The following is a 13,362-nucleotide window of genomic DNA, read 5'->3' on the forward strand; positions in this document are numbered from 1 at the left end:
GAGTCCTGCTTGCCACCTGCTTCCAGTCAAACGGCGCTTCATCTTCTGGAAACAATAGATCACTGAACTGAGACATAAAGGCCTAAAGGCACTCACAAACACACACTAACACAAAAACAGAGTGAAACCAGAGCTGGAGAGCAACATTAAGAGAAACAAGAGGAGAAAGTGGTCAGATGTGAAGAGTCAGAGAACATGAGAACACACAAAGTCCAGAGACAAAGAGTGAAATGTGTCTGTGTGTGTCCATCCAGTGGGGTGGAGTGTGTGTGGTGTAAATAGCTCCATGTGGTGAGCGTCAGCCAGGACAGACAGCCGACTGTCGCCAACATACCCTCCCTGTCACACACACACACACACATGCAGAACACACACCAAAATCCCAGTCCCACAGGGAGGAATGCTGCAACTACTTACAATCAAAACCTACTTACATTTCCCCAAAACACACAACAGAAATGTGTGTTTCAGTTCATTGCACATTCTTGTGTAATATGAACATTTCATTTTTGTAAATATCATTTCAAGATGTGTTATGTGTTAAGAGAAACACTTTTTTTGGTTTCCTCTGTGGTGTTATAAGAGGAGAGTGACACAATTAAAAACTGAACATTATTTTACCCAACTTCCTGTTCTGCATGGACTGTATATTCACATGTAGTGTGTGTGTGTGTGTGTGTGTGTGTGTGTGTGTGTTTAATCTATATGTCAGTGTCACAGTTAAAGCTCCTCCTGCAACTCTGACTCTACTCCAAATCAACGCCCAGATCTAATTATTGTGTAGAAAACAGGCAAGCAGCAAAAATACAAATTACTTCACATAAGTATGGTAATTAAGTAGTAAAAATAAATAGGGCTACAAAAACGAGAGCAAACACAAGTTTTTTGTGTTTTTTTTTTCTTTCCCAGGGCGTAAAAAAGTACAGCTGATTCTCTGATGCCACTACTACTGTCACGTTTTAATGAGCGCCTGTGGTAATAATGACTTTTATAAATTACCAACATGTCATCATTCTAGAGCATAATTATTGCTTCCGTCAGTTTCATAGTCTTTCACGTTTTAAAGGTTTTAAATAGTATCAGTAATAATCAATAAAATTGTATTTTTTTATGCATTACCTTAAATTGTAAACTGCACAAATCACTTCTTTTAATTTGATTGTAAAGCTTTACTTACAAATGTAAATTCAAAACAGTCGCTGCAATTTGTTTTATGAATTCTTGGAAAGTCTTGGAAAGCGCGGAGTTTACCACAAAGAGGACTTTGTTTACTGTAAACACCAACATACATTGTCTTTTTGTGGCAGGGAACACAGCAAGGTTTGTGACCAAAGCAAAAAGTCAAGATCAAAATAAAATATAATCTAAAAAATAAAAACCATGTTTATGTTTTAGTGTTTGTGACTAACCTCAATCTGCTGAAGCTCTAGGGGTGATTTCAGCCTCATACACACCGCCTGACTCAGGTAAGCGTCTACGTCTTCGTGAGACAAGGTTTGTACCTGGAACATACACACAAATCACACACAGAGGACGATACATGGTTTGCCATCTCAGTCCTAGTGTGGGTCAGTATGTTTGGTCTGCTAGCTGCACAATTCAACAAAACAGAAACAATGCTGACAGCAGAAACAAAGCTTTTCAGTCGTGTGCAAAACAAACAAGCCCTGAAGTTATTTAAATAGAGGAGTGAGAGGGGAATGTGAATGTAGCACTGATCAGACAACTATTGTGTGTCAGGCTGTCTGCTCATCTCTGATTATCTACTCGTCTAATAGTCTGTTTGACAAGCTGCTCTCATGTCTGTCTGTTGCTCCTTCATCCATTTAAATCAGTGGCTGCCAGTCACCGTCTGTGTGACTAAAACCAGCGTCTGGTTGGACTCCCGCCTGTCAGTCATTCATCTCTTTCTAAGTTAGTAAATACAGATTGTTTTTATCTGAACCTTTAAGATAGAACCAACACAAACAGTTGAATTTAGACATTATTTTGGATTCTGAAAAAGAACTTAAGCCCAAGGCATTGGTCAAAACAAGTGCAAAGCCTTTTAGAAGGAACATGTTATTAAAAATGTCACGTTTTTAAAAAATTGTGGAAATGTTCATTTTTTCTGTGCATGGGATCAATTTGGGGGTTTGAAATCGACCAAGAAAAAACAAAACGCATCTTTCTGGTTGCAGGATGTCTCGTTTTGTTAGTCCTTTGCATGAGAAAAGTACATCACTCATCCAGATGAGTTGAACAAACCAAACAAATCCTTCTTATGTTTTTTGTTTAATAACTTTAAAACGACGCTCTGTTTGTTGTATCTCACAAGTGCAAATGTAGAACTCTTTTTGCACTTGCTTTCTGCTTTGCTGATATTTCAAATGATCATAAAAAGTTAAATATTTCACTGTAAAGTTTAGACAGAAATCAGTTGCTAATGCTTTTACTCAAAGGTTTTATTTTTGACAAGGTAACTTATTATTCGGGCAGCACGGTGGCGCAACTGGTAGAGCTGCTGCCTCTCAGCGAGCAGGTCCTTGGTTCAAACCCCGGTCCAGGGGCCTTCTGGGTGGAGTTTGCATGTTCTCTCCGTGCATGCGTGGGTTTTCTCCGGGTGCTCCGGTTTCCTCCCACAGACCAAAAACATGCATGTTAGGCTGATTGTTAACTCTAAATTGTCCCTAGGTGTGAGTGAGAGAGTGAATGGTTGTTTGTCTCTATGTGGCCCTGTGATGGACTTGCGACCTGTCCAGGGTGTACCCCGCCCCTCGCACAGTGATTGCTGGACATGGGCACCAGCGACCCCCGTGACCCAAAATGGAATAAGCGGGTAAAGATAATGGATGGATGGATGGAACTTATTATTCTCATTTTTTTGCAAAAAAAGTTTATTCTAATTTAGATTTTTAAACTGGCTATTATATATGCAAGAGTACATAAACCTACAGAAATTAATGTCATAAATGTTTTATGAAGATAAAGTCTGACCTCTGCCAAGACCAGCTAAAGCTGAGACCCAGAACAAGAATTTTATTAAATATTAATTATCAATTTAACAGATGCTGAAAATTAGAATACTTCATTTCTTTAACAATTTGCTGAGTATTAAACTGAATATTAAATGTTCTTCTCAAATGTTTGAGTACTTTATGTGTATAGTCATACTAATACAATGGTGTTGTATTTTGACCAAAGCATGTCAAAAATATGACGACTGGAACTTGTGTGGGTTTGTAAAAAAGGAGTAAAACAAGTTGCCTGTTTGCTGCAGGATTGATCAGTTAAACTAAATGGTATTTTCCTTTCCTGATGTGACGCACGCAAGTTCATCCAGGTGGCTTCATCCTGTAATCTGTTTTGTTCAAGCTCAGTCAGATGACTGGTGCAAAATCCAAAACACGCATATCTCTACTTTTTCAAACACAAAAGGCATTACATCCACAATAAGAACATAAAAGCACTGGTGTAAATTAAAAAACGTCTTTTGAAATATTCAAAGCCTTTGGACGCTTTTAAGACCTGCTGTTGACGCAAAAGCTGAAGTTACAAAGATCAGTCTCTGTGATTAAAATGGGCTGCCTGTGGCTGATAATGGCTGCTGTCAGCCAACACAAAACAAAGCGCCAACAAGCAGTGTTTCATTTCACATCACATGATGACAAAAGAGAAGAATAATTGTTGTGTGTATGCTATTGATGTAAATCCCAAATCAAAAGCTGGCTTGTATGTATAATTGTCACCAAATAAATTTGGTCTTTCATTTTCTGTTTACATAAATCAACAGGTGCAGGTTTACCACCCATTCATCAACAGCAGCACTTCTACAGCAAAGATGCAGCCTGATCACTGAAACCCACAGGAGACATATTAATCAAAGAGGGGACATCATTACTTTTAGGTGTTTAGATAATACTTGTAATAAAGTAAAAAGTATTACATTTTTAATTTGTGACTGAACACTACTGTGACTGATATGACAAGAACGTAGTGTAAAAATGAAATGATCAAACATTATATTTTTTTCTGTTTGTTTAATCCTGTTGCATGTTAAAAAAAAAAATTCAATAAAATTATTAGATAACCAAGCTGATACTACCTGTAGGACTATGTATGTGATCAAACAAAGAGCAGCCAGGAGAGAGTCTTCAATCGCACCATACAAGTCAGAAAACTCAAGGCAGTCAAAAATTGAAAGGAAAGCTGTAAGGCGAAGAGCTGAAACCTCTGGACCAGTGCTGAGCCACAAGAAGTCCAGACTGGGTTCACCATCTACAAATAAAGACAGAAGAAAATAATACTTAAAAAACACTTTGTAAAAGTTGTCTCAAAGTCTTAAGTATAACAAAAAGCTTCTTTTTTTTTTTTTAAAGACACTTAGATGCTTTGGAGGCCACTAATGCAACAGTATTATTGCTATATTTATAAAAGTATATAAGCAGATACAATACATGGGAGATGGACAGGGACAGGATGGACTATATCAGCCTCTTTTAAAAGATTTCCAGGATAGACAAACCATTCCTTGATTACTGGATAATCAACGGAGGGACCTGAAAACGACAAAAATAAATAAATCCAGGTTTAATTCTCCAACATTGCCTATCATGAAACTACCTGGTAGTTTAAAAAAAGTCCATGCTCAATAATCCAGGTATAAACAATTTTCAGTCAGGTCTTCGGGACAGTTTATTTTTATTTTTCTGAAACGTTTCACCTTCCATCCGGAAGGCTTCATCAGTCAAGAAAACACACAACACAAAACTGATTCTTCCCCCAAACAGCTTACTCCAAAGTGGAACAAACCAGTTATGTTGGTGCTAAGATGGTGCTTTGGCACGCCCCCTCCTCTGGTCCGGCCCTCTTCCTCATCGACAGTCATATCAAACTTGACATGACTGTCGATGAGGAAGAGGGCCGGCTCCAGGTGGTGGTGATGGTGGTGGTGGGGCATGCCAAAGACACCATCTTAGCACCAACATAACTGGTTTGTTCCACTTTGGAGTAAGATGTGTGGGGGAAGAATCAGTTTTATGTTGTGTGTTTCCTTGACTGATGAAGCCTTCTGGATGGAAAGTGAAACGTTTCAGAAAAAAAAAATGAAAATGTCCAGAAGACCTGACTGAAAATTGTTGGATACCCGGTAGTTAACTCTTCAGCTGAACACATAACAAGCAAAAAGGATGCTGCATACTTCATGAGCCTATTTTTTTCCAGAGGAGTTTAATCTGTATGTGCAAAAAGATAAGCACTACATTTTGCACATTTTTATATTTCCAAATGGACATGTTTATGTTTCCAGATTTGTAAATCTTCACACATGTATTTGTGTTTGATTCATTCCATGTTTTTGCTTTCTTACTTTCTTGTCCAAGCAAGAGCAACAAGCCATAGATGCGTTGTCTACAATACTTGTAGACGAGAGCTTGAGGAAGCAGTTCAGTGTCCTCCTCATCCTCCAGAGAGTTGCTGCATTCTGTGACTCCAGCGCACACAACGCTGTAAACCATAAAACCATCCGCGGCTACATGCTTCTCTCTACATACCTGTGGAAAATCACAGTAAAAAAAAACAACTAATGTAGGATTTTTTTATGTTAAAAAGTCAAAGAAGACTTTAAGCTGAAATGCACATTATATGTCATACGTGCCTTTAATATTTCAGGACTAACAAGTTTCTCAAATGCAGAAGGAAGAGCAGAAATGTCAACTATCTCAAACCCTTTCTGTCCGGGTAGTAAATAAGAGCAGATCCCCTTTATGAGTAGCTCTTTAAGAGGAGTTGGAGCATTCAGAGACTGTGGGACAAGTTCATTTTGTTCATCCTCTGGACTACACAAAGAGTTCACAAACTGGGCTACAGCCTGCACCACATGATCTCGAGGTGCACCAGAAGATGGTGCTGAACTGGTCCTCCTGTAAACAATAAAGTTATGTTTGATCACGTTGAAATATCTCAACAAGATTATTGTTTGTTCCCTCTATAGACAAATTATCCAACTATAATAGCATCACACCTAAATATGTTAATGGTATAAAGATGGCATATATTTCTACTTTTCTGTGTAACAGATCAAAGCCGAGTTAAAAGTATTATGGTTATGGGTAATTAGGTTTAAAATTCCTTAAAGCAAAAATAATTCCAGTAAGGAAAATTACAGATACCTGTATATTGTCATGGCATTGTTCCTGATATGCTGCATGTGCTCTTCTGACACCACATCGTTACCGAGGAGACAGGCCAGCAGAGGTAGCTGAGTAACAGCCAGACCAATGTTTCTGCAGAGCCTCTGCCGGTCGTACATGATAGTGGTTAGGCTGTTGATCCGTAGCTTTGCCACAGACAAGTAAGGGACACTTAAGAGATGAGATAAAACTGCACGTTCAGATCAGTTTGTCAACATCTCTGTCACTTATTATCATCTTCAACATTGATCAACATAAAATTCAAGACAGTGTTTAAGTTACACCTGTCATTTTGCAGTCAGAAAAAGGCACTTTGAAAATCCAAGTGTAACAACGTAATCTCTTTTACAAACCTGTCATATATGATGAAGTCTGAGTCCTGTCCCAGAATGCCCATGCTGTCATGCTGATAAGCATAGCTGGCAATCTCATAATCTGCCTCTCGCACTGAGCAAAACACTTCCTGTCCCAATGACCTGCAGACAACACCAAATCTAATCAAACTTGTTCTAATAAGTATTTGTATTTTAAATAAATTAAAAAGTACTCAATTAAAGAATAAGCATCCCTGCATAGTGGCAATTGAATTGTAAACAGATTTGAAAGTGGTCACCTGAGGGCATAAGGTGTGAATGTTGCCAAACTGGATGGCAGGCAAGACAGCCTGTCAGGCTGCTCACCATATTCTTTGATATGACTGAATATTTTTGATACATCCCTGTTCACTCTGTGTCGCCTCTTTACCTGTAAAGCAAAGAGGATGTTGTTTGCATAAACGTCTAAGATTGTGTTAATTTAAATGAGAAAACACATCACTTTATATAAATTAGATGGTTTGTTTTATTTTAAAGCATCTAACGTCTACATGTGCTACTGAACAGGGCAACCTGGTGGGAAACACAAATACCAGTACTGTATCTCTCAATGTTTTCCTAATCTGTATCAAATGTACATCCTAATCTGTGTCTGTGCTTACCCACTCTTGTCTTTTCTGCTCTTCTACCACTCCATCAAAGAAAAAGACCAATCTGATGTCTGCAGAGGTGAATGCCTCCACCCATCTCTTTAGGATATCCACATATTCCCTCCATTGGCCCCCACACACCCAGTCCTTACACGAGTACCAGTGGGAAAGGCAAGACATGCCATCCACAACAAGAGTGGGACCTACACAGAAGCAAAAATGTTTATGTAACAAAGTAGAGGCCAGCTTTCTACCCCACTCAGTTTACACTTAATGCAAACACACCTACGCCTAGCATAACCGGGAAGAAACATACAGGCTTCTAATGATATGGTTTTAAAAAGCGTAATAATCTTAATCAGATGTTAAGGTTTCAGCGCTTATAAATAGGAAATACAGGCATATAGTGCACAGTTTGTTACTACATAGTGAACAAAAGAGCTTAACTACATTTTACAAACATAACATTTAATCATTCAAATCATAATATCCTGATGAAACAAATTTGGAATGCACATGTGACATCAAGATTATTAAAACATGAACAATGATAGTTAAATAATAATTGATAGATATGGGGCAAAAACGGTAGTTTACAATAAAATCACAATCATCTGATGCTTTGTATTTAAGATCTCTACAGAAATTGTCCATTAAAACAGTTTAGTGAGCAGGAGCATTTTGGCCACATTCGTTCATCTGTATCTGCCTTTCTTTTTAATTAAGATCCCATTTTAATTACATGTGTTTTATGTCCTCATAATAACAGCGTACAATATTACAGTATATATTATTTTCTAAAGGTTAAAGCTTTAGCATAAGTAAGAGTTTTAAACATGAAAACATGGTCAAAACGGTACTACCTTTTCTTAATGGTTTCACTATTTTAGTATACAGTAAACACACTGCCAGTGCCACATAAAAAGCATATGTGTTTGTGTAACCTGTGTATGGACAACCTTGATGGTTTTTGGCAACATGTTGTCTAGCCATCTCTCTCAAATTCACTGTTACACAGGCCTCTGGACAGCAACGCTCCATAAAGCTCTGAAGACCTTTTACTCCCATTCCTGCCAAGCATAAAACACAATGAAACATCAAAACATTTCAACAAAAAGCCAATGACAGTGGACAAGATAAAGATATAGATATGTCAGAAACAGAAAAGTCATTATCTGTTAGGTATTATTAATTTGATAAATTTGTCATTGATACAATTGATCTTTCAATGTTTTAATGGCATTGTTCCAGAGGCAGCAAAATGTATTGAAAAAGGCAACTGGCCAGGAGCTACAACAACAACAGGAGCAATTAATGGAAACTGAGGAAGGGTGAGGCATAAAAGATCATTTGGACAATCTGCTTATTTGTTTAGACGTTCTCAGATTTGGAATAAATTGCCAACAGCAACAAAATTATTCCTAGTTTTTAAGTCTCATGTGAAACAATGGTTGAAAAAAATATGTAAAGATTGATGTACACTAATTTGTGCAGCACTTAACAGTTAAAACATTTATTCTCTACCCTGTAATCTTGTTTATCTCCTGTTGTTATTGCTATTATTTTATATGTAAGTGTGAGTATAGTTTGTATTATTTCTTCAGTAATATTGTTTAAAACAATTATTGTTTTAATTTAGTAGTTTTAAACGTGTAGTTCTCCAAGTAAAGTGTAACCAGCTTAGGTGAACAACTTATTATTTGGAAGGTCTTCATCTTCATCCACGTAAACATATCCTGCTGACAGAACTATGATGTAAAATTGTAGTGGTTTGGCACAATTAGGTCATCGTTACTGTAGTAAGAGAATAATTTTGTTATGATGGAGAATGCTAACGAAGTGCTAGCTTACTAAACAGCTACAACACCGCTCTTAGTTGCACATAACTGTCCTTATAAACAAACTAAGGCTGGTCTACAAACGTATTTACCTCTTGTTTTATCTAATATACGAAAAAAACTTACTTGAAAAGCTTGATATGCTTTACAGCATTTAATGTCTGCTGTGTTTTACGAAAATTCAAACTACTTCCTGTAGTTTGCGCGTGACGTCATTACGTTTCAAAACAAAGCACGTGGGCTCGGGTGAAATGGCAAACAAACGGTGTACAGTTAAAAGTGAGATAGTTTATCATTCTTACTGGTAAATCAATGATTTATTAAATTTAATTTGTTACATATCAAGAAGGCATTTCTTCTGATCCACAGTTTCTTAGAAACATCAAACATCTTTTTAATTAAAACTGCTTTTTTCATGTTTTTGTTTAATTGTATTTTCAGCAGGTATCCACAATCAGAAACAAATGTTTACTCTGTGCAAGTCACACTTCAAATGTATTCCTTGAAATACAGTTTTACTATGATCCTAAATTAGAAATGTTGGCAATCTGATAAGGATGAAAGTTATATTTGAGAGCTAAAAACTAAAATTAGAGAACATTTTTTTGATATAAATAAATGTTCGATAACTTTTGTTTTGTGTAGCCCATACTTTAAAGTGCAAAGTTACAACAAACTTCAAATAATAGTTTTGCTGATACAAAATGTCATTGTACTGGTACACTGTGCCATGAATGAGAATGAACCATTATGGTTTTCCTCATAACACTTCACTGGATTGGGGCTGAATGCTCTATAAGAGAATGGGGGCTCTTGGAGTCACAAGCAATTAGGTCTACCTTCTCAACACAAAGCAAACCCATCCTGTTCATTCTATTGTCTACACTGCAGGGCCGTAATAAAGAAAGGAACATATGCTGGGTCAGTCCAGGTGTTGTTTCTCAGCCAGATGTTCTGTGGAGTGGGCAGACAATGTTCTTAAACAGCTGATAGTCCTTACAAACAAGGAGAAGCCGTGCTGTAAATGTTTTTTAGTACAATTCCTATAGTCTCTTCACTGGAGTCATGGACTGTATTTAAATAAAACTAAAAGCTTGTCCTGCATGTTTTGGTGTAACTAAAACACAACTTGTGTATTTTGTTTTAAACCCATGAATAAAAATCAGATTTTGATCAAATATTTGTGAATGGGGGGGGGGGGGGGAGTGTGATTTTCATTCAGTCATTTTAGTCAAAATGTTTTGTTTTGTACGTCAGTGTCCTACACTTTAGGTCTTTGTTGTAGCTTATAGTAAACTGAAGGATCTTTTTCAATCACTCAAGAAAAGCACACACTATGCATACATCTGTCCATACATATGTATTTTGTAATACACCCCCCCCCCCCCCCCCCCCCCCACACACACACACACACACACTTAGCAAGTGACCAGAGAGGCTTAAACTCCTAAATCCTGCATCCTATTCTCATTTCTTCAGAGTTTGGGTCTGTTGTATTTTCACACCAGGTCTTTTCAACATCCTTTACAGACTCTTCCTTCTCCTCTTCGATCTCCTCCCCTCTGATCCCCCTCCTCTCCTCCTCTGACCAAAGCTTGACCGGGGAGTATCAGAGGCAGATGTTCCAGGAGCACATGACTGCCCTCAGCCCCACCTAACCCCACCCCAACCAACACCTCCCATTTGTACTGGATCAGCAGTTAACCCCCGGAAAGAATTGGCCATACAAGCACGCACACACATACAAAGAACACCGCTGCCCAAATCTGTAAGAACTCAACAGTTGTCCAACTGAATGAACAGCAGACACACACACATGCATGCATACGCACGCACACACACACACACATGCATGCGCGCACACACACACCATGCTCTGTCCAGAGTCCCTCAGGTTTCCTGTTGGCCATGCTGGGGTCAGGCCTGGTGTCAGTGTCCAAGCCCCAGGGTTTTTGTCGGCAGCTGGCCTGGCTAATCCAGCTGCTGGAGGCCAAACTTCTCTAACTAAAGACCATGGACTCCTGGAGGGCCTCGGGGCAGAGATCTCCAGGGGCAGGCAGCGTGTGATTTGTTTATAATTCAGGAAAGTGTGTGTGTGTGTGTGTGTGTGTGTGTGTGGGGGGGGGGGGGTTACATGTTTGCTTGCTTGTTGTATGTCCATAACAAACACCAGATTTCACCAGATTTAACTAATCAAATCATCAGCTGTAGGGTTTTGTTGATACACTTGTGTACTTGCATGCTGAGCGGATAATTTACATCCTAATTTGTTATTTATAACAGTTTCATATGAAATCAGTTTTAATAACCATAAATGGTTTAGTCAGTTGTTGAAAGTAGAAAATACTCCCCACAAAAAAAAAAGCATTAAATTCTCTCAACTGAAAAGATACAGGGCAGCACGGTGGCAACTGGTAGAGCTGCTGCCTCTCAGCGAGCAGGTCCCCAGTTCAAATCCCGGTCCCGGTGCCTTTCTTTGCATGTTCTCTCCGTGCATGCGTGGGTTTTCTCCGGTTTCCTCCCACAGACCAAAAACATGCATGTTAGGCTGACTGGTAACTCTAAATTGTCCCTAGGTGTGAATGGTTGTTTGTCTCGTTTGTCTCGTTTGTCTCTATGTGTCCCTGTGATGGACTTGCGACCTGTCCAGGGTGGACCCCGCCCCTCACACAGTGATTGCTGGGCATGGGCACCGGCGACCCCCGTGACCCAAAAGTGGAAGAAGCGGGTAAAGATAATGGATGGATGGATGGATGAAAAGATACAGTATAATAAATCTATGATTAATTCATCCTAAATTTATCGATTGAAAAACTATACATTTCATCATTCTACAGTTTATTTCTAATTAACTTTTTTGGTGATTAAGTTTAGTCATTTGAGAGACTGCTGAAGCTGGAGGTTAGACTCATGCTTTAGGAAACTGCATGAAACACCAAATATATTTCAAGCTAAATATCATCAGGAACATCTAGTCTTAATTTTATAACAGATAGTATCCGACTTTTAAAAAAGTCACTGATGGCAGTGATATTTGTTAAATTATCTGATACACCATATGTGTGCGTTAGAGTCACGCAGAGAGGCTGAACATGTGTTTTACAGTCACTACATTTAAAGGAGGCTGCATCAGTTCTTCGTAGCTCTAGTTTCTAACCTGATCGCAGGCTGCTGCAGCGAGAGACTTATCCATCAAGCCACACGACTCCCCCTTTATCATTATAAACAGCACCTGTCTGTCTGTCTAAAGAACGATGCAAATGTCTTGTATCATCCCTTGTTATATTTTTGTTTTTAAAATAGACTTTCCTTTAATCTTGTAAAGTAATCTGGATTGATGTTTCTTTATGCTTTCTTGATTTCCCCCCAAAATTTAACTTTGGTTGCTTTTCTCTTTAGTTTCATTTCAGTACCTGACCATTTTCAAATAAATGTTGTTTTTTGTCTGTCAGTTTATTTAAGACTCATAACTCTGACCGATGAGTCATTCAGTCATTTAAAAAAAGTCTTTTAAACCCAAAGGCTGAACCATTGTTGTGTCAAAATATAACAAAGAACCAATTTAAAATTTGCAATCACAAAGAAACAATTTGATCCCACTTCTACAAAACTTATCACAGATGACACATTTTTACAAAGACACAAGCTGAAACTTTATATGATCAACTGAGGGATTATGCATCTCTCAGGACCTGTGTATATCCATCCATCCATCCTTTTTCCACTTTGTTCTGTTCAAAGTCACGAGGAACTGGTGTGAACCTGCAACAGTCAGAGGGCAAGGGGTGAGGTGCACATGTGGGTCACTATACCAGGACCTGGATCAGATCAGGAGCTGTTATTTTTGCCTGTCTTAAACACATGATACTGTTCATCTGCTGCTCATGATTGCACTTTTTATTTTGTCTTCTGCTTGTCCACTTTCTTTATTTTTTAGAACACACACTGTGCTGTCAGCTGGTACAAGGTCTTGACAAAAATGGTGGGGGGAAAAGCAACCAAAGTCTAAAAAATAAAAACAACAAATCCTCAAAAATCTTATGAAGACCACTAATTATAAATGAAAGCTTGACTCTCTGGAAACAAAACATAAATTATGAGCAGTTTACAACTCTTACTTAAGAGGCATAACATCAGAAAATAATATTCTTAAACCTAATGAAGTGTCAACATCTTTTTAATTCTACTCAAATAAACTGATGGCATTCTGATGAGTGACGCAGAACTCCATCAGTGCATGAAAAAAGAGAGAACAACTATTGTTTGATTGGAAGTGGACCGATCCAAAGTCCATTTAACCTTTGATTTCTACAGATGACCAAAGCAAAGGCCGCCATGTGTAACTGTGTGTGTGTGATGAGGATGATGTGGAGGTTCCCACGATGGCCAT

General features: G+C 38.3%; 1 protein-coding gene across 1 annotated transcript in view; it reads right to left on the bottom strand.

Annotated features, from left to right (window-relative positions):
- The window catches only part of fam120b (family with sequence similarity 120B), a 17,009-nt gene extending 7,840 nt beyond the window's left edge, over positions 1 to 9,169 (bottom strand). The window contains exons 1-11 of the mRNA XM_037697489.1: positions 9,099 to 9,169; positions 8,094 to 8,204; positions 7,147 to 7,337; positions 6,784 to 6,914; positions 6,524 to 6,646; positions 6,150 to 6,341; positions 5,636 to 5,900; positions 5,348 to 5,531; positions 4,437 to 4,538; positions 4,085 to 4,257; positions 1,410 to 1,502 (exon numbers count right to left, since the gene is read on the bottom strand). Of these exons, the coding sequence (XP_037553417.1) occupies positions 1,410 to 1,502; positions 4,085 to 4,257; positions 4,437 to 4,538; positions 5,348 to 5,531; positions 5,636 to 5,900; positions 6,150 to 6,341; positions 6,524 to 6,646; positions 6,784 to 6,914; positions 7,147 to 7,337; positions 8,094 to 8,202 (1,563 nt within the window). The 5' untranslated portion in view covers positions 8,203 to 8,204; positions 9,099 to 9,169. The remainder of the gene's footprint in view (positions 1 to 1,409; positions 1,503 to 4,084; positions 4,258 to 4,436; positions 4,539 to 5,347; positions 5,532 to 5,635; positions 5,901 to 6,149; positions 6,342 to 6,523; positions 6,647 to 6,783; positions 6,915 to 7,146; positions 7,338 to 8,093; positions 8,205 to 9,098) is intronic.
- Positions 9,170 to 13,362: the final 4,193 nt, after the last annotated feature.

This window comes from Nematolebias whitei, chromosome 2, assembly GCF_014905685.2.
Source record: "Nematolebias whitei isolate Nwh7 chromosome 2, NemWhi1, whole genome shotgun sequence".
Lineage (NCBI taxonomy): Eukaryota > Metazoa > Chordata > Actinopteri > Cyprinodontiformes > Rivulidae > Nematolebias > Nematolebias whitei.